Here is a 21,135-nt window from a genome sequence, read left to right as displayed (position 1 = left end):
CCTATTCCATACTGTTTAGCTTATTCAGTTTATTTTCTATTGTAACGCTTATAACCACACTACTTGGAATCATTTGCTGAGACTACTGAGGTTCTGTTTATTCTTGCATACTTTAATAAAATATTTTAAAGATAAAAAAAGTCTTCCTCAGGAGTATATCTATTTTCTTCATCAAAGTTATCAGCTTCTTATTACAATTGTTAATATTGGAAGCCAGCCAGACCTTAACATCTTCTCTAAACAGATGCAAAAGCCTTCTGAATTTGGCTGGCAAAACGCTCTCTGCAACCTCTTTATTTTCTTCAGAATTTCTCATTCAGGAATAAACCATGGTGATTATAACATGATACAAAGTAAAAGACACAGAGATATAGTAAAGATTCATAAAAGGTGTTCCATTAGATCCTCAGGGAAATAATAATTTTCTGGTATGATTTTAAAATGTTTTAAATACTTCACTGATGTATCATTGAAGTAGATGGTGCTGCAGTTATTTAGTAAATGTAAGAAACAGAGCCCAGTTCATCTCTTAAAATTATCATATTTAAAGTACATTTAAGTGGAAGTCTTGCATGTGGTTTCAGTCCACAGTAACTTTGACAGCCACTGTGATGTGACACTCAGTGCTTCAGGGTTGGGTCTGCCATTCCCATTTTCCTACTGTGGAAGCTGACTGGGACCAATTTTGCACTAGACCTTTTAATCCTGGTCTAGCCCTGTCACCAAACTGACATTCTACACTAAAATCATAGAATCATAGAGTTACAGAGCTGGTTTCTCTGATTCCATTATTCCGGTGTAAAATGTCATTTTGGGGACAGAGTTAAACCAGCATTAAGGTCTAGTGCAAAATTTCGGACTGGTCACAAACTTTCAGCATAACCTCCCTCACAGGGTTGTGTAGATCAAAAGTGGGAGAGGAAAATTATTTAAGCTGCTTTGGTTCCCACTGCGGAGAAAGACTGGGAGGGAGGAGACAGGGGGGAGGAGACAGAAAGCTGAAATCAGCTGAAATCAGAGGGACAGATAAATTTATTTATTTAATTAATTTATATCCTGCTCTCCCCACCAAAGGCAGGCTCAGGGCGGCTCACAAACCAAGGGTCAACACAAACGCATTAGTGTGACCGATACAATAAAACAACAATAAAAACATAAAACATAAAAACAATTTAAAACAACTGCATGTGCTACAATCATAATTTCAGGCAGCGGTTTAAATTCTGGTGGTTAGTTATACTCAGAGGTCTCAGGATCGCCATAGTGCAGTGAAGTAGGCCATTGGTGGTGTTCTTATGGGCCAGTCCCATTGCTGCAGATGTTACCATTCATGTAAATGCCTGGCGGAAGAATGCCGTTTTGCAGGCTCTGCGGAACTGTAAGAGCTCTCATAGGGCCCTAACATCCACCGGCAACACATTCCACCAGCTAGGGGCAGCAACAGAAAAGGCCCTGCCTCTTGTAGTTTTGAGGTTTGCTTCTCTGGGAACTGTCAACAGGTTTTGAGACCCGGACCAAAGTGCTCGCTGGGGCATGTGCAGGGAAAGGTGGTCCCTAAGGTATGCAGAACCTTGGCCATATAGGGCTTTAAAGGTAATAACCAGCACCTTGAAGCAAATCCGGTACATTATCGGTAGCCAGTGCAGCTCTTTCAGCACAGGCTGAATGTGTTCCCGTAAAGGAACTCCCATAAGCAGCCTGGCTGCAGCATTCTGTACTAGCTGGAGTCGCCGGATATGGGACAAGGGCAGCCCCACGTAGAGAGCATCACAGTAATCCAGTCTCGAGGTGACCGTAGCATGGATCACTGTTGTCAAGTCATCGCGTTTGAGAAAGAGGACCAACTGCCTTGTCATCTGCAGATGGTAAAACGCTGACCTGGCAGTGGCAGCTACTTGGGCCTCCATTGTTAAAGAAGGATCCAAGAGCACCCCTAGGCTTTTAACCTTGGGCGGTAGTGTGAGCTGTACTCCATTGAAGGTCGGTAAATGGACCTCTGGTCCCGAACCATGGCGACTCAGATACAGGACCTCCATCTTCGTCGGATTTAATTTCAGTCCACTCAGCCTAAGCCACCCTGCCACGGCTTGCAATGCTGTGGACAGATCTTCTAGGGTGGAGTCAGACTGGCCGCCCATCAGCAGATAGAGCTCAGTGTCATCTGCATACTGGTGACAGCCCAGCCCATACCTCTGGGCAATTTGGGCGAGGGGGCGCATGTAGATGTTGAATAACATCGGAGAAAGAACCGCTCCCTGTGGCACACCACAAATAAGTGGGTGTCGTCGGGATAGTTCATCTCCTAACACCACCCCATCAAAGGTAGGTTGATGGTTGGCTGGGAAGGAGAGAAGGTTGTCAACTCCAAGTTGGGAAATTCTGGGGATCAACAACAGTGGTTCCCCAGGAGAAAATGACTGGTTTGGGGGGTGGAGTCTATAGCATTGTACCTGTCTGAGTTCCCACTCTTCCTCAAACCCCATCCTCTCCAGGTGAGGCCTGAAGATCACTCAGAACTACAACTGCTCTCCAGATGGAGAAAATGGTACACGCTGAGTCATTATACCCTGCTGAGGTCACCTCCTTTACGACAACCATGTATGACGGGTCTGCCAGGCCTAGGTTCATGCTGTGGAAGCTGACTGGGTGATTTTGGACCAGTAACAGACTTTCACAGGGTAGATGTGCAGTTCAAAAGAGGCAGAGGAGAATGATGTAAGCTGCTTTGGTTTCCACTGTGGAGAAAGACGTCCTTTTCCTAGGTAGAGGCTGCAGGGAGGAGGGAGAAGATGGAAAGCAATCCACCCCCATCTTTTTTGCTCCCATCCCTTCTTTCCCAAGATCCCCTCTTTCTCTGATATTCTACCCCACATTTCCCCAGTTTCTCAATTTCCCTTCCTAACAGCTGCCTTCTCGACATACCTTGCCCCCCTCTATCTTTCCCTTCTCTCCCCAGCCCACACAGCTCCCAAACTCACCCATAGTAAATTTCTAGCACCCGTTGTATTTCTCCCCACAATGGGGCTTATTAACTAGTTTATTATATTTTTACTGTGCCTTATCCCAGGGATTCAGATGGGGTTACATAATTTTTTCAGCATCTACTTCTGGCGCACAAGTTAATAATTTGACCTAGATTTTGCAGTGGTATCAGGCATTAATGAGTGGGATATGGTCACTAATAAGAGTATGTTAAGAATCAGGGTGTGTCTATCTGATTGAAAAACAGTTGGTGTAATGGCCAAGAGCGACTTCTATCAGTTGCACGTGATTCACCAACTTCTACCCTTCTTAGACTCAGCTGATTCGTGCCTTAGTAACACTGCTTTTGAAGACAACTCAGAAAATTCAGCTGATTCAGAACATGGCAGCTTAATTATGAATAGTGTATAGCAAGGGGAATACATCTCATCCATCTTGAAACAATTAAACTGGCCAGTGTGTTTCAGTGTCCACTTCAAGGTTCTGATTATGACCTTTTAAGCACTTTATGGCCTATGAGCCACATATCTAAAGGACTGTCTCTTCTAGGATTGGAGATGGACTGGACAGAAAAAGTCCTGTCCTTTTAACAGAGACTTAATGTTATTTATTAGGTGATGTTATTTACCTCCATGCTATGAAAGCTTCTGCTGCCCATTTCCACAATTAGGCTTCCAATAAATAGACAGGACATTTTCTAGGCTTGTTGGCAACTCTAGTCTCCTACCATATACTCTTACTAGGTGTTAAGTACAGTCCTCAGGCTGCTGATACTCTCCCACTTAATGGAGCCTGTGCCTTGTCTACTGTAGTTCCCACCTAGTGGAATGGACCCCTGTGGAGGTGGGGGGCACCATCTTGATACAATGCAGCAGGCGCTACAATGCCATTTTATTTGAAAGAGCTTTTAATGAGGTATAAACTGCAGATATATTTTGGGGAGGAGGTGGTAATTTGGCTTTTATTTGGTTGGTTTTCAAATTTTATGTTTATGATTTCTAAGCTACCTTAACCCCAAAGAAAGCTGATATAAATATTTGCATATTATTGCAAGCACAGAATCATCATCAATCTATCTAATTCTCAACAATGCCGTATCTATGACAACTTAAATCCACATACCGAAGCCACGATTTTTTTTTTTAAGTTTGAAATCTTAAAAAAATACATTGAGGGGGTTAATCCTCCCAAATAATAGAACCACCTACAGCTTTTAAAAATGAATGCCCTGAGAGGTCTTTGCTAGGTAATCATGCAGCCTTCAAGTCTTGGTTTTGGTTGGTAAATTGGAGAGGAGGCAGGACATTTTTCAGGGATGCTTTGGCCTTTAACAGGGGACTCATCAGAATCAGGCCTGGGATTGGTGACTTGCATGAGTCATCTAGGCCTTGCTGTCTCATGCTGTTCAACAGCAGCCACTCCATGAAAGCCAGTGTTGCATAGTGGTTAGAGCTCCAGACTAGGATCTGGAAGATCCAGGTTTGAATCACCACTCTGTCACTGAAGTTCACTGGGTGCCTTTGGGCCAATTATGTATTCTCAGCCTACCTTTCCTCACAGAGTTGCTGTGAGTATAAAAGGGAGGGGAGGAGAACAATGTGGTAAGAGGAAGGAAACTGGAAATGTGTATTTAGACATGATCACAGAAAACAACCATATAATCACAGCTTTGCTAAAATCTACACCTTTTTTTCCCCTAGCGTCCTGAATACAGAAAATGCAGAAGACAAAGACCGTGTCATAGTTAAGCACATTTAAAATTCCATCATATTTTATGGGGAGGGGTTTTTTTGCTAGAAGATGCATTAACAGCTACTCAGCTCCAAGATATGTGGAGTAAAAAAATTCATTTTAATAAAAGAGTTGTGTGCTTAATTCTGTGCTGTTGCAGTCAATGTAACTTTAGTGTTTAGCTGCACGCCTAAGTCCATTGACTTCAATGGCTGTTGAAAGGTGAAAATCTGTTTTGGATTGTACTTTTGGCTGGTTTTGCTATATATGAACTTTTCAGTTTTATTCACTGAATTTTATCAAGCATGATAAAATTAAGCAGGACACACAAAACCTTGCTGCTTGTATCCTCACCGCCCATGGTATTGTTCATGTAGTAGATGGGCATTCACTATTAAAGAAGGGGAAGCACATGCAGTGAAATAATGGAGCAGAAGAACATACAAAATTCAGAGCACAACAGGAGCATCCATGGCTTAAAAATACGAAGGAGCAGCTTACAAGACACACCTGGCATGCATACTAAGCTTGAGAACCAAGCTGTACGGCATCTGTTAATAATCTTCAGATTTTGGGGTTTAGAATAAACACTGGGATGATGCATAGTTTCAAAAGCCTTATCAATTACTTAAGTCCTTGGGGGAGGGGGAATTATATGAACAAGGCCTTATCTCATGCAAAATACGCCACTTTGGAAAGAGCCACTTAAAACACAGAAGTTGTTAAAGTGGATGGGGAGCGTAACATTTTTGCTACCAGAGTTTGTTTGGGCCAACAAATCCCCACAATGTCTACATTAGTGGAGTTCCCACTACCCTCACAAACATGTATTTGAAAAAGGAGAGGGGATCTGAAGAAGAGAAGCAGATGTTATTAGGAAAAAGAGCTGCCTAAAGTGTGATTGCTGGGGCTTTTTTTGCAGAAGGAACTCCTCTACATATTAGGCCACGCACCCCTGATATAGCCAATCCTCCAAGAGCTTACAGTAGGCCTTGTACTAAGAGTCCTGTAAGCCAGTTTGGTGTAGTGGTTAAGTGTGTGGACTCTTATCTGGGAGAACCGGGTTTGATTCCCCACTCCTCCACTTGCACCTGCTGGAATGGCCTTGGGTCAGCCGTAGCCCTGGCAGAGGTTGTCCTTGAAAGGGCAGCTGCTGTAAGAGCTCTCTTAGCCCCACCCACCTCACAGGGTGTCTGTTGTGGGGGAGGAAGGTAAAGGAGATTGTGAGCCGCTCTGAGACTCTTCGGAGTGGAGGGCGGGATATAAATCCAATATCTTCTTCTTCTTCTTCTCTTGGAGGATTGGCTACATCAGGGATGTGTGACCTAATATGCAAAGGAATTCCTGCTAAAAAAAAAAGGCCTGGTGATTGCACATAGTTAAACCTTAAAAGAGGCATACTGTTATGTGTCATTGAGTCAGTCCTTGTGTTCTTGATTGTTTATATTTTACTTCTGGACCTCCATATCTGTAAACAACTTCTTTCTACATTCAAGAACTTCAGCACAAATTCTACAGCAAGAATAATACAGCATGCTGTGGTTTCAGGGCTGAGGGTCTGGGAGATGTCAGGAAAGTCCAGGAGAGAGAAAAAGATCTTCAACTGCTGAGAAAGAAAATGCAATTCATCAAAGCCATGCAGAAGTTTTGCATTTTGATATAATTTAATCCCCCAATACTTGTTCAGCAATGTGCCTGAGTGATTTTACTTAGGAAAGATCTCACACAGAATCATGGGTATGTCTTGGGAGGAGAACTATTCTGCTCTAAGATGGTAAAAAAATTTAGTTGGCACATGATCTTTTGAAGGATATCATGGGAAAAGATATTCAGAGACCAGGATAAGCCTTACTGGAAACATGCCTAGACTGAAAGCCCTCGGAATTATATGTAACTTATCTGTTTTCCAGTCAATAAATACATTCCATAGTACCACAAAATTCTATGTCACTGTAATTAAATCAAATGATTAAAGTCTTATCATTAAATTATTATCAAGAAAAACACTCCCCAAACAGCAAAATTCTTCTGAACTAAGAAGACAAGAAAAATCATATTGCTTCAGTTATTTTAAATAGTATAAAGTTATTTTAGACGGCTTAATTAGATCTGCCATACATAAAAAATCATTAACCTCCATGGCCACAATTGGAATGAGGCTGTATTGTTTTTAAGTAGAAAGCAGGGGGGGGACCATTTTCATTAATGGAGGGAGAATATTTTAAGTGTTGTAACTTAAATGTGGGAAAAGCACAACTATTAAATAAAATACAAGTTGAATGTGTGTTATGTAAGGGAGTGTAAGTGAAAAGAATGAAACTAAATATTTCTTACCCTGCAACTAGCACATAGTTCCCATCTGGCTGATCCTTTAACCTTTCCAGCAGGGACAGACGTACTTTGGCTTTGGTTTGGCCATAGATTTCAATTTCATTTGTGAGCAATCCTATCTCTTTGGCTAGGACATCAACAGCTTTTGGGCTCTGTCCTCGGGAAATTTCAATATCACTGGAAAAGAAAAACCGGAGTCAGGCGATCTCTCTCAGCTTTGGTGGTCAAGAGCAAAGCAGACAGCAGCAAATCTTGAAAACAATGGAGTTACTGTGGCACTTCATGGTCCTTTCTCCCGTCCCAAACTTAACTATTCAAACCATAGCAGTCAAAGCTGATTTTAAAAGATACTGAAGAACATTAAGACATGAAGAAAAGGAAGTAGCAATGGGGGGGGGGGGGAATGAAGCTCATCTCTCTCATATATAAATTCAAAGAAAGAGAGTGAGACGAAGAATGTATTTAATAATAGTCTTCATTTTAGAAAAGCCCCCAAAACACACATTGATTTCATATTTGCTCAGACAATACATGCATTATTTAGCTACTTGATACTTACAAAGGGAAGTCCAGGGATTCATATAAATGCAACTGAGAAAGATGTTTACACATGCTATCTCCAACGGCATCTGGATCGGGGCGGTGTGGCGGTGCTGATGTTGTTAGACCTGTCGGCCGCGTTCGACACGGTCGACCATCGGCTACTGACCCGCCGCCTCGCCGATATAGGGGTGAGGGGGTCTGCCTTACAATGGCTCTCCTCCTTCCTCGAGGATCGGGGACAAAGGGTGGCAATTGGTGGCGAGCGGTCCCGGAGGCGCACACTGGACTGTGGAGTGCCTCAGGGGGCAGTTCTCTCACCAATATTATTCAATATCTACATGCGCCCTCTTGCCCAGATTGCCAGGAGATACGGACTTGGGTGCCATCAATATGCAGATGACACCCAACTCTATCTGCTAATGGACGGCCGGCCTGACTGCGTCCCTGAGAATCTAGACCGGGCCCTGCAGGATATGGCAATGTGGTTGAGGAGGAGCGGGCTGAAATTGAACCCAGCGAAGACAGAAGTCCTTTGTCTGGGTCGGGGCGCCCGGGAAGGGGAAACACCTCTTCCGGTCTTCGACGGGGCGCCGCTGAAAGCGGCGCACCGGGTTAGGAGTCTGGGAGTTTTACTGGAGCCTTCATTATCAATGGAGGCCCAGATTGCAGCCACTGCCAAGTCAGCCTTCTTCCACCTGAGGCGGGCAAGGCAGTTGGCTCCCTTCCTAGAGCGCCAAGATCTGGCAACGGTACTTCACGCAACGGTCACCTCGAGACTGGATTACTGTAATGCCCTCTACATGGGGCTGCCTCTGTACCGAACCCGGAAGCTGCAGCTGGTGCAGAACGCAGCGGCCAGGCTACTGTTGGGGCTCCCTAAATGGGAGCACATACAGCCTGGGCTGCGCGAGCTGCACTGGCTGCCAGTTATATACCGGGTTCGTTACAAAGTGCTGGTCATTACCTTTAAAGCCCTATATGGTCGAGGACCTGTCTACCTCAGGGACCGTCTCTCCCTATATGAACCCCAGAGAGCACTGAGGTCAGCTGGAAAAAACTTGCTGACTATCCCCGGACCAAGAGAGGTGAAGTTGCAATGCACCCGCAATCGGGCCTTCTCCTCTGTGGCCCCGAGCTTATGGAACCAACTTCCAGAGGAAATGCGGGCCCTGCGGGATCTTGAACAATTCCGCAGGGCCTGCAAGACTTTCCTCTTCCGACTGGCTTTCGATGATGTAGAAAATTAAGTACTAATGATACCGCCATCATAATAAAGAACAAATAGCAATAGCATTAGCACTTTTATAACTGTAATTAATTTTAAATCTATTAGAATTTTAATGTTGAATGTAACCTTGTTTTTATACAATGGAATGTTACTGTTACTGTTAGCCGCCCTGAGCCTGCCCCGGCGGGGAGGGCGGGATATAAATAAAATTATCTAATCTAATCTAATGCTATGAGTTATACTGGAGACTGATAATGTGACCTTCAAGCCCTACTACTCTGCTGTAAGATGGTATAATTTTAAAGTAAAAAGGGAAATAAAATACAAAGAGAATACTGTAGACATGTCAGTTTGTGGAGAGAGTATACTGCAGCTACGATAAGGTGAATCATTTCAGTCATATTTGGCACAGATGGAAAAACAGCTTTGGTTGCCTCAGAAAACAACACTACCTTTAGTATTGTTAAGGTAGATTCTGGTGTGTGGACAAAGGCTTCAAAAAATCACCAGAAACGTTTTCAAGCTTCCCTGTACAATCTTTACAAATCTTCCTCACTAACAGTTATTGCTTTTATCTTGCCTGCCTCAGTGTGAATTCTGGCTAAAAAATCCTCAAATCTCTCATGAAAAGGTCATGTGGTAGACTACAGCAGGCTGTGAATGGACATTTGATTGTGTAGAGAATGGTACCTTCATTTGAACCTTTAGTACCTTCATTTGAACACCTGAGGAGGGGAGGAGGATCTGTATCCCTTTGCCTTGCCAGCATCACTGAATATTCCTGAGGAATCAAGCATTCTGCTTTTCAATTTATGACAACCTGGGCAGTATAATAAAAAGTAGAGACATCACCCTGCCAACAAAAGTCCGTACAGCGATGGTATTCCCAGTAGTAATGTATGGCTGTGAGAGCTGGACCATAAGGAAGGCTGAGCGCAGAAGAATAGATGCTTTTGAGATGTGGTGCTGGAGAAGACTCTTGAGAGTCCCTTGGACTGCAAAAAGATCAAATCAGTCAGTCCTCAGGGAAATCAGGAATGGCCTGTGGCAAATCTTGGAACATTTAGGATGTCCCCCAAGGTTCCTCAGTATGGTCATCCAGCTACATGAAGACCAGCGAGGCCAAGTCAGACACTGCAACGATCTCTCGGAGCCCTTCCCAATAGGCACAGGTGTAAAGCAAGGCTGTGTTCTCGCGCCAACTCTCTTTACAATCTTTTTTAGCATGATGCTTCAAAGAGCCACAGTAGATTTAGATGATGACGATGGTGTCTACATCCGCTATCGCACTGATGGCAGCCTGTTCAACCTGAGGCGACTAAAGGCCCACTCCAAGACAATGGAAAAACTTATCCGAGAGCTGCTGCACTTGTCTCCCACTCGGTATCAGCTCTGCAGCATATGACGTCCTGCTTTGCAGAGGCTGCCAAGCTATTCGGCCTAGAAGTTAGTCTGAAGAAGACAGAAGTTCTCCACCAGCCTGCACCCCAGGAAGATTATCACCCTCCTTGCATCACTGTGGGTGAATCAGTTTTGAAGACAGTCCAGCAGTTCAGCTACCTGGGATGCATCAGTTCCTCAGACGCCAAGATCGACAAGGAGATTGACAATAGGCTGGCAAAGGCAAACCGTGCATTTGGCCGACTGCATAAAAAAGTGTGGAGCAACAAGCATCTGAAAAAAGGCACAAAGATCAATGTTTACAAAGCGGTTGTGATGACAACCCTCATCTATGGCTCCGAATCGTGGGTTTTATACCGTCATCACCTGCGACTCCTTGAGCGCTTTCATCAGCGCTGCCTTTGCACCATCCTCAACATCCACTGGAGTGACTTTGTGACCAACACTGAAGTCCTCAAGCGGGCGGAGGTTACAAGCATCGAGACATTGCTGTTGAAGACGCAGCTGCGCTGGGCAGGGCATATCTCCAGGATGGAAAACCACCGCCTTCCCAAGATTGCCCTGTATGGCGAACTTTCCACCAGCCATCGAAATAGAGGGGCACCAAAGAAGAGGTACAAGGACTCCTTGAAGAAATCCCTTGGTACCTGTTGCATTAACCATCACCAGTGGTCTGACCTAGCCTCAGATCGCAAAGCATGGAGGCACACCATCCACAAGGCTGTCTCTTCCTTTGAGAACGCACGCATAGCTGGTCTTGAGGACAAAAGGAGATTGAGGAAGAATCGTACTGCTACAGCACCAACCCCAAATCAGACTTTTCCCTGCAGCCACTGTGGCCGGACCTGCCTGTCCCGCATTGGTCTTGTCAGCCACCAGCGAGCCTGCAGCAGACGTGGACTACTGCACCTTTCTTAAATCTTCGTTCGCGAAGTCAAGCCGAGAGAATGTATGGCTGTGAGAGCTGGACCATAAGGAAGGCCGAGCGCAGAAGAATAGATGCTTTTGAAATGCGGTGCTGGAGAAGACTCTTGAAAGTCCCTTGGACTGCAAGAAGATCAAATCAGTCAGTCCTCAGGGAAATCAACCCAGACTGTTCCCTGGAAGGTCAGATGCTGAAGCTGAAGCTCAAATACATTGGTCATCAAATGAGAAGGGAGCACTCACTGGAGAAGATCCTGATGTTGACAAAGACAGAAGGCAAAAGAAGGGGACGGCAAAAGATGGAAGTGCTGCCCCATCCACTCTCAACATGCATCCTGCTCCTGGGCTGGACTGAGTCAGTATCAAAATCTCTTTTATCTTAACTCTAAATCAGGGGTGTCAAATGCCCAGCCTTCAGGTCTGTCCAGCCCCCAGAGGACTTCTATGCAATCCGCTATGGTCTGCTTCCTCCTCCCTCTCTCCTGTTTTTGTTGTCACAATTTTTGTTTTTCTCTGCGGAATTCAGGCAGCCGAACAAAGCAGCCCCTCCTCCCTCTCTCCAGCCAAATGGAGGAGCTTGGCTGTGTAGCTCTGCTGAGTGATTGAGAGAGTCTGGTACAGCTCTAGCCTTGATTGAGAGTGCTCAAGTTGTACCAGGCTCTCTCTATCACTCAGCAGAGCAACACAGCCAAACTCCTCCACTGGCTGCAGCTCCTCGGGGAAGAAAGAAACACTGCTTTGCTTGGCTGCCTTTTTTGTATTTTGGAGAAATACAAAAAGCACCTTTAAGACCAACACAGTTTTATTCACGGTAAGCAAGAGCTTTTTGCATTGCCTCTGTGTGTCTCTCTCTCTGTGGTGTTAAGCTGGTTTTCTCAGGGCTTTTCTGGTTGCAACTGGGTTCCCTTTTCCTTTTCACTGTATTCATGCCCTCATGATTCAATCTGTCTCAGTAGGAAGACAATGTGAACTGTTTAGATGAGGAATAACAAGACGCCAGTGAGGTGGAGACTGGGGATTCTGAACTTAGCCTTCCCAGATAGTAGGCTGATACTGACCACTATATATTGCTGTTTATCTATTCTTGCACTGCCTCACAGGAGTTGCAGTTATTTTCTGGGGGAAACTATAGCTTTATAGATAAACATACTGCCCTCAGTCTGTGTCATGGTACCTTCACATGCTCTTGACCAGCACATGAAACAACTTATGTACAAAAGCTCACAATGCCCAGCCATTTCATGTTTCGCCCTGGGTCCTAGGGCACAGAGCACTGACCATGAGATTTCTGTAATGAATGGCAATAAATCTGAAGTAGGTTTGCAACTTACAAATACATACCTGAACAACATCTGAACAGCATAAGATTGCTACAGCATAGCCATTGTCTCCAGATTTTGATGCAATAATTCATAGCAAGTTAAATAAATAATTCAGAGACTGTTAAATGTTAAATAAACAAAACATTGCAAAAGTGCTAATGTTTTAAGCATATTTTATTTTAAGTTTTTAAAAAATTTTGAATTGTGTTTGTCTGTGCCCTTTACAAAGTTTATATCTCTGCTACCTGGCATTATATTTTGACACACATGGCCACGCCCAGCAAGGTCTCATTTATGTCAGAACCGGCCCTCATAACAAATGAGTTCCACACCCCTGCTCTAAATGGTTAAAAAAGACCCCTCTTAACAGGTTCAAGTTCTCATTAGCCTGATGCACAGACACCACAAAGATTGGTGTGCTAGCAATGGTGTGCCATGGACATGGGAATACTTCCTAACTGTGTGGAAGAGGCCAGCAAAAAACCTGGAATTGCCCATGCTGCAGATCTTCTCAAGCTAAGTAAGTGCAGGCCTCACCATTAATTGAGGGAAACCATGGGGTATATAATAAACATACATTAAAAATGGGGACAGAAGAGAAAGTTTGCAGCTACTTTGAGAATTTTATTATATAGACTTTTGGAAGGGAAGCCCTGCAGATTTTACTGTACCATCTTTGGAAATACCTCTAATTAACACTCAGAGCCGAAAGCAGATGTTTACAGTTTCAATTCCTATCCTGCTTTCCCAGGCCTTTCAATGAATTATCCATCTGTTTCACTATAAAATTGCATAGTATTGAATGAGAATATATGATGTCTTCCATCTGGTCATCAATGTTTCACTTAGGTATAAAAACAGGCAGTTGTGCAGTTACAATATCCAAACAAGCAGAAATTCTACCATTTGTAAAATATTTACATCTATTTAATCTAACCCATAACACACCATATATGGTTGACCTACTGTTAATTTAAGTGTATTTTAAGTGGTTATGCTTTCTGTTTTGGCATGCTGGGAATGTATTTACTGGATCTGTAAGAGCTTCCAGAGATTGACTCTCCTTCCTGTAGCCATCTGGAAATGTATGTCCTGTTGGAGGTTTCTGAGCATTAAAACTACATGCCTCCCCCAGAGAATAGTTTTAAAAGTGAAGCTGAGTACTTTAAAAGTATTTTAATATATCTGTTATAAAAACAAGACTTGGTCATATTGCTGGCAGAATTCTCAAACTACCCCATACCAAGTTTTCCTCAAATCAGGAAAATAATGTGAATTTCTTCTCCAGCTGTTCATACACAACTCCTCAGGAGGCAAAGTAGGATAGCATGAATACTCTCCTGCTCCCATCATACCTACCATTGTAATGTGTGTGGCAGTCATTCTGCCTGAAAAATTATGGGAGAAGATCCCATGAATCTTTCATGCATATGGCTTAATTGCACATCAAGATAAAGGAAGCACATAAGTGTTTATACTTCCCCTCCATACTTACAAGGGCCGAGTATATATCAGGCAACCCTATAGCACCACTTAGTTCATAGCTTGCATCGCAATTATGTTCAAAGTCAGTCCTACTGACTGAAAGGAGATTTAACTCTTAGAACTCAAGCCTAAGACAAACTGGTGTTTCAACATTCAATGGCCACTCATCCTTTGGTTCCCAGCTGATATACAAATAGTCCCATAACTACTAAGGGAATGTGAAGGCACTGAATCCCCTTTTCTTATAGAAACAAGAAGGAAATGTGCAAGCAGTTTTTCTCCCCATTGCCAGGCAAAGGAGTGGGCAGGAAAGGTGCAAGAGAGTCTGGAGCTCTTTCTGAGTGGACAGGCTGCATCTGCACATTGCCGGGTATCATGGTATGAGCGTGCTACAGCCACCATTCATTCACAACTGGGTTGTCCTTTGCGGACAAGACCCTAACTAAGTGAATGACTGCTACTGTTTAACAACAGCACAATATCAAACAGCCTTAGTCCCCCAAGCACGAAAAGGTGATTCTCAACTGCCAGGTTCCGTAGCCTGTTATTCTTGGTCTTTTTCTTTTCTGCCTCATTTATTCCCTATCTAATGTAAGGGCAGTCGTGTGACAAGTAAGGGCAGTGGTCAAAAATAAATTAATAAATAAAATCTGAGATATTACTTTTAGTTGCAGCTTTCACTTGCTGTAGGAAATATGCTTTAAAACTAAAAGAAGTAGAAAGGGGGGCAGGAAGAGAAAAATGAGTCCCTTTTTATCAGTGACGCAGGCTGCCTTTGTTGGAAGAATATGCGGAAGAATGTATGCCTCTGAGAGTATGCAGAATGCTTTTTAAGCACCAGTGAATAACTATCAAAATACTGTCCTCAAATCCTCCAAAATCTGAGACTGGGACTAAAAGACTGAAGAAATGAACTGCTGCACAGGGTTTAAATCCCAGAAATTCTTACTAGAAATAACTGCAGAGGGCCAAAGTGTTGAGAGGTATACTATCCAGGCAGGATTAAGCCTCACCACTTCTCGCTATAGAAAAATGAGGTCTTCAGGAGGATCTAAATAAATCTGAGACAAACAAGAATTCCTGTTAAGAATGCCTAGAGCACAAAAATATTGAGAAAGCATGTGGGTCTTTCCTTAATTCTACGTCGGTAATGATACACATCTATCTACCTGCCACAGAGGTTAGAATGAATGCTTTGTATGGAAGTGTAACTCTGAATCTCTCATTTTAGTAATGAACACACTGATAAGAGTCATTTCCATGCTCCCTACCTGACACAATGTTATGCAATGCATAACACTTGAGAGAAGGATATAGGTAACACAAGTGAAATAAGTGAAGGACTCATCATAGGATTATAGGCAAACTTTATACCATGCTACAGAAAGATTAGTATCACAGCCCCCAAAATACATATTACAGGTTTTTAAGTTTGTGCGTTTTGCATCTTCAAAACACTATTTATTTATTTATTTATTTGGGATTTATATCCCGCCCTTCCCACAAGTGGCTATATATCTGTACAAATGCTAACCTATTAAAGATTTTTGTAAAGAATTAAAAAATCACTAGCAAAGCATGAGATAAAGGTCCCAGAGAAAGCATTCAGTATTTTACGGGCCCTAGTACTACACTGATGTCTGGCTTCGACATTTTCCCTTCTGCTTCCCTGCATATGACCCTAACTCAAAACCTGACTCCTTCTCAAATGTTCTGTTTGTGAAGGAATACAACATTAAGTGTTTCTACTTCTGCATTATCAACATTTCTCAGACCATTTAGAAGCATCTTAGCTATCTGCAATGTCACTGGATACAACTTCATTACTGCTGCTAATGAGGTTGTGATTAACTACCTATGTCTCACTTGTATTCACAAATGTGCTCCCTTCTCCAATTAAAAACTGTGCTCAAATAATAGTGATCTACGGTGCTATCCTAAAAAGAATTACAGCCCTCTAAGTCCATTGAAGTAAATGTGCTAAAATGGATGTAACTCTGCACTGGATTGTACTGTTCATCATCTTGCAAATATATCACGGAGCTGGGACGTCAAATGCTTTATAGTGTACCTTCATTAACTGGTTATGTTTATGGAAAAATGACATTTTTAAAAAGAAGTCAACACACTTCAGATTGGGTTTAGGTTAATAATTCAGGAACTGTGCAAAAGCAATACTGTATTATTCTTACCTGGGAACAGGTGAGCAGGGTTGCAGTTTCAAGCAACGGAGATTCCATTTCTTACACTGTTGGGCCTGTATCCATCTCTCACTTAATTTGACCAGATTCTTTTAAAAAGAGACAAAAATAAATAGTGGCTAATTCAATTGCAAAATACATTTTCAACAACATATTTTATTATTCACAATTGTCAAGATACTTTCATTCGCATTAAGGTGAATGTTTAGAACACACTTTCAACTTTGCTCTTTCGGTTTACAAAACCAAACCTATTTTCTGTACCTCTTTTCAATTTATTTAGGAATGTTTCTAAATTAATTTTGGACCTGCTGAACTAATAGTGTACTTATTTTATACATAGGGCTTTTTTTGAGCAGGATCGCAGTTCTGGCTAGCTTGTGTCCTAATATGCAAATGCATTCCTGCTGGGGGTTTTTTTGTAGAAAAAGCCTTGTGTGAAACAATGGTGACATCAGGGGATGTGGCCTAATATGCAAATGAGTTTCTGCTGGGCTTTTTCTACAAAAAAAGGCCCTGCGACTACCACACACCAGTAAATAACCACATAAATTAAAATCACAGCACAGCAAAATTCTTGTTCAATCAAGGTGCACATGCACTGGTATCAAAAACTTATATTAAAAAATCTAACATGGAAACTGGGACAGACTGCATATGAGCAGTAATGTGAAAAAAGACTAGAAATTAGAAATAGAAGAGTGGAGGATCACAAATGCATCAATGCCTCTCCCAAAACAAAGGCAGATAACAATCTTCCCCAGAATCTGTAGGAAATTTTACACTGGAATAATTTCTTAAGCATTACTTGCTCTGACATGAAATTGACCGATCCAAATTATTCATTTGCTTTATTTATACCTGCCTTTCTCTCCATTGGGGATCCAGACCAGCTTACAAATTCTCCTCTCTTTTACCCTCACAACAACTCTGTGGGGTAGACAGAGTAGAGATCTGAACCCATGCCTCCCAAATTCTAAGACTTTCACCACTACACCACACTGGCTCTCAGCTTTATGCTTAATCTTTAAATAGCCTGTTCTGCTCTGTACCTAGCAAACTGATTAGCAAGACTTAAGGTTCACAGGCAGGCAGACAAGCAAGAGGGCAGAAGCTGAAGACTCTCTACAAGAGGAAATCTCTACAAGAGACAGGCAAGGCCCACGGAGCTTTAGCTTAGCAATAAACTCCTAGCCAGGCTAAAGCACAGGCTGGTTGATAGGTAATATTGAACCAGCAAAAGCTGTGAGACTCAGCAGCAGGAAACCTATGGCTGGCTCCAGATCCTGCAGAGATGAGAGTTGCATCCTTGATATTGCCAAGAACTAAAAAAACTTTATCTTATTCTTGAGAATGGTGGAAGTCCTGCTGGAAGTCCTGAGCTGCCAAGAACACAACTCTCAGCTTGGTCCAGACTCTGCTCTGACTCTTTGCCTTTTCTGCTTCTGGGGGAGACAGTGCAGGAGGTGAACAGGTTCATGCAGGGAGTTTTTAGTCTGTTGGTTCCAAGAGAACTTGATTGGGAGTCAGGAGGAATGAAGAATGAAGTTTTCCCCTGGAGCCTGTAGCATCCACAAAGCCTTGGGCACAGTGGAAACCAAGGGGAGCTCCTCTTCTTCAGAATTTTTCTTACATGTAGGCTAATCTAGGATAGGCCTGGACATAGCCCTTCTCTGAAGGCATACAAACTTCTGTATTTTGGGATCTAAAACAACTTGTGCAATATCTTACTAACCTGCAGGCATATTGCCATTGCCAGTTGATCTACAACTTCACCAGGGGTCTGGTCATTGTGTTTTAGCGGCTCTTCATCATAACTATACCATCCTATAACATGAAAAACAATTACAGCAGTTAGGAAAAAAAGCAAAACAAAATGTGCTGGGGGGGAGGGGGGATCTGCAAAGTTACTAGCAACTGTCTACATGCCAGTGTGCAACGTATATGTTAGAGAAAATGAAGAGACATGCCCAAGTTTATGGGGTGGTGGGAAACAATTCCAGTAAAGAGAGGTGACTTTTATTGCATATGGGTTAAGTCTAGTGATCCGTCAGTGGAAAGCACTGATGGCAAGATGCACTGGCAAGTGAAACTGGAGGGATCCTGTCAGGAGACTCTACAGGTCTCAGAGCCTAGCCTTTAAGTAAAGGAGGTTAACTTAGGGAATGTTTTAAAAGGAGACCATACCTGTCTCAAAGTCCAGTTTCATGGAAAAGCTGGCAAAAGAAATGAATTTCCATAAGGAGCTCACACTTATACTGCAAGATTCCTAAAAAGGGGTAAAGGCCAAAGGGTTGCTTCAAGAGTAAAAGCTTGGCTACTAACTGTTCTCAGCCCCCAGGAATTAACAACATGAATAACTGAATGAGCCTAGTAAATGGTGTGTGTTATGCTTGTATACAGTACCAAGCCATTTAAATGATCAGCCTTATTATTGGAAGGAAAATTAACAGAAGTTATTTTTCTAATTATCTCATGCTTCATCTGAAAATTGTAGTTAGAAGCCATTTGGGTTTAGCCTATCAGATGGAAGCTGGGGTAGAGATGATGCTGATCAAACATCACACTGCTTCTATTCAAATGTCATTTAAACAGACGGCCATGGATTTTTCCCACATTCCCCTCCTCCTAGCAGTTTATTCCCCTCCTGCTAGCAGTGGACTAACAGTGGACTAAGGTTGTAAGGCTGCAGAGGGAGGGGGAAGGTAATGAAATTGTCACTTCTGCCCTTTCTGTCAATTGAGCTCTGTTGATGGAAAAGGGTAGAGAGGGAGATTTGTCCCCTTCTCCCTCCCCAGTGCAGCCTCACAACCCATGAAGCCCATATGAGCTCTGTTACCCTGAGAAAAACCTTTTTCATTATTAGAAAGGACTGCTGGCAGTGGGGAGAATGCTGTAAGCCACTGGATCCAACCCAAGGAAACGTCATCAGGAAAAAAGACAATTTTACAAATTGATCAATAAAGTAATTACTACAAAGTTCCTGCAAAGTAATCCCCATAACAGTGAAGGAAAACTATCTTCTACTAGCATATTCATGCACTGTAGAAGATTTTCAGCTGAGAGGTACTATGAGTACGCATTCAGAAGACTGACTAGAAAACCTGGAAGAAACAAGTAAATTGCAGAATTGGTATTAACTGTGAAAAGCCTCTGATCCACACATTTCTAATAAGTAAACCATTTCAAAGGCATTTACCAGCTGTACTTTTATATACTAATATTACTTTTCTGAAGTCTAGAAGACCAGTTTGGAGAAGATTTGGTGGAGCATTCCTCCAACACAAGAAGCATTTTGTTGGCAGAAGAGGGATGTCCATTCCCCCACATGTGCATCTTGAGCAGTTTTTCTGCCACTTAAGGTTTTTAAAATGCTGCATGTGGATAACTCACTGTGCTATAAACTTGATGAAATAGCCAATATCATCTTGTAACACTGGATATGGAAGTCCAGGGGTCAAATCAAAGCTGAGCCATAAATCAGTTCAAATGCACTGCCTAACTAGTACAGTACTCTCTCTCTCTCTCTCTCTCTCTCTCTCTCGGCTTGGCTTCGTGAACAAAGATTTAAGAAGGGTGCAATAGTCCACGTTTGCTGCAGGCTCGCTGGTGGCTGACAGTACAGGAAGGACTGAACCACACAACATAGCTAAACCACATGTTCCAAGGAAAGACCAATTTCTTTTTCCTTACAAAACCTGTATTTTGGTGACCCTTCAGTATTTTCATCTGAATATGGTAGTAAGGATGCACAGTTGACCAACCATATTTAATGCAAGGTAACTCACAAATGCCAAGAAAAATTCCATCCAAATTCCATGTTGTTATACATGTTGAAGGTGTACACAAATTAATCAGTTCATGGTAACAACCTCACAAAAGCCATAATATATGCACCAGCCCATAGTATCATACTTGCCTAAGAAATATATACTCCTAATTGAGAAAAGAAGCTACACAGCAATGAAGGCTAAGAAGCCCATACAATAACCTGAAAAGGTGTTGCTTAACATATTCTAATGAATTTTTAAACCTCAAACCTGCATCACTAATGAAACCAGCAAATCACTCTTTCTGCCATCTCTGTTTTCCCCCAAATCACTTTCTGGTGGGAAAACACAAAGTGTTACAAGACATTCAACATCTTTCTCCTGCCTAAGCAGGAAATTGGAGCCCTTAAGCTATTTGCTTGGGCCTATGCAATACAATGTATGCAGTGTGGAATGTGCATGAAGAGGCCAAGGTTCAGCCCACTACTTAGCCATGGATGATCATTGGGTAACTGAGTGGTAAGGGATCACCTTTTAGATGAACTGGAGATTACAGACTGTAGGACTCTTAGGAGTTTCTTGCATATCTTTAAACCAAAGAACACAGCTCTCCTGGCATGTAAACAAATGGGTGACAGAATAAATAAAACAGCACATAGAAGCAGAGTTTAATTGTGGGAGTTGCAAGCCCCTCGCGCGCCCCTGCAAAGGGCACCCTGGATACAAGATGTCCTACATCAACCTTCATCCACAGTTCTCTCTCAGTACAAGTGTCAGCCATGCCTGTGTTAGAAGTAAGCCAGAGTGTGGCCTGGACTTGTACACTGTAAACCAAGATGGAAAAGAATCAAACAAAATGGTTCTGGCAGCTAAAGCAAGTATGACTTGCTATTTTGGGAGGTGGCTGGAGGTTGCCTGCTAGGCTAATGGTTTGCCCCCAACTAAAACAAAAGAAACAATCTTCTTTACTATGGAGCCCACAGGAAAGAATTCACAAAACCCAAACCTCCTCCCTGAGCAGATCACCCTACTCGATGGGTCCATTCACCAAACAGGGCATTCTTTTCTTTCCAACCATTAACGATCATTAGTGAACATTAACAAAACCTACCTTCTTGGCCAGCTTGCCTAACAGTTCCTGTTTGCATAAGGAAACCCATTCACTCACACAAATGCCGTTGTGACCTTTGCCTTTTCCTAGGAATCTCATTCAGCAT

General features: G+C 42.7%; 1 protein-coding gene across 2 annotated transcripts in view; it reads right to left on the bottom strand.

Moving 5' to 3' along the window:
- MTHFD1L (methylenetetrahydrofolate dehydrogenase (NADP+ dependent) 1 like) overlaps positions 1–21,135 on the bottom strand; it is a 269,374-nt gene that overhangs the window by 212,894 nt on the left and 35,345 nt on the right. For both annotated transcript variants that reach the window (XM_060240830.1, XM_060240823.1), the window contains exons 9-11: positions 17,884–17,975; positions 16,140–16,237; positions 7,048–7,221 (exon numbers count right to left, since the gene is read on the bottom strand). In XM_060240830.1, the coding sequence (XP_060096813.1) occupies positions 7,048–7,221; positions 16,140–16,237; positions 17,884–17,975 (364 nt within the window). The remainder of the gene's footprint in view (positions 1–7,047; positions 7,222–16,139; positions 16,238–17,883; positions 17,976–21,135) is intronic.

The sequence above is a fragment of the Heteronotia binoei genome, chromosome 1 (assembly GCF_032191835.1).
Source record: "Heteronotia binoei isolate CCM8104 ecotype False Entrance Well chromosome 1, APGP_CSIRO_Hbin_v1, whole genome shotgun sequence".
In the NCBI taxonomy this organism is placed as follows: domain Eukaryota; kingdom Metazoa; phylum Chordata; class Lepidosauria; order Squamata; family Gekkonidae; genus Heteronotia; species Heteronotia binoei.
Note: the sequence above shows the minus strand (reverse complement) of the source record. Positions and strands in the feature narration are given on the sequence as shown.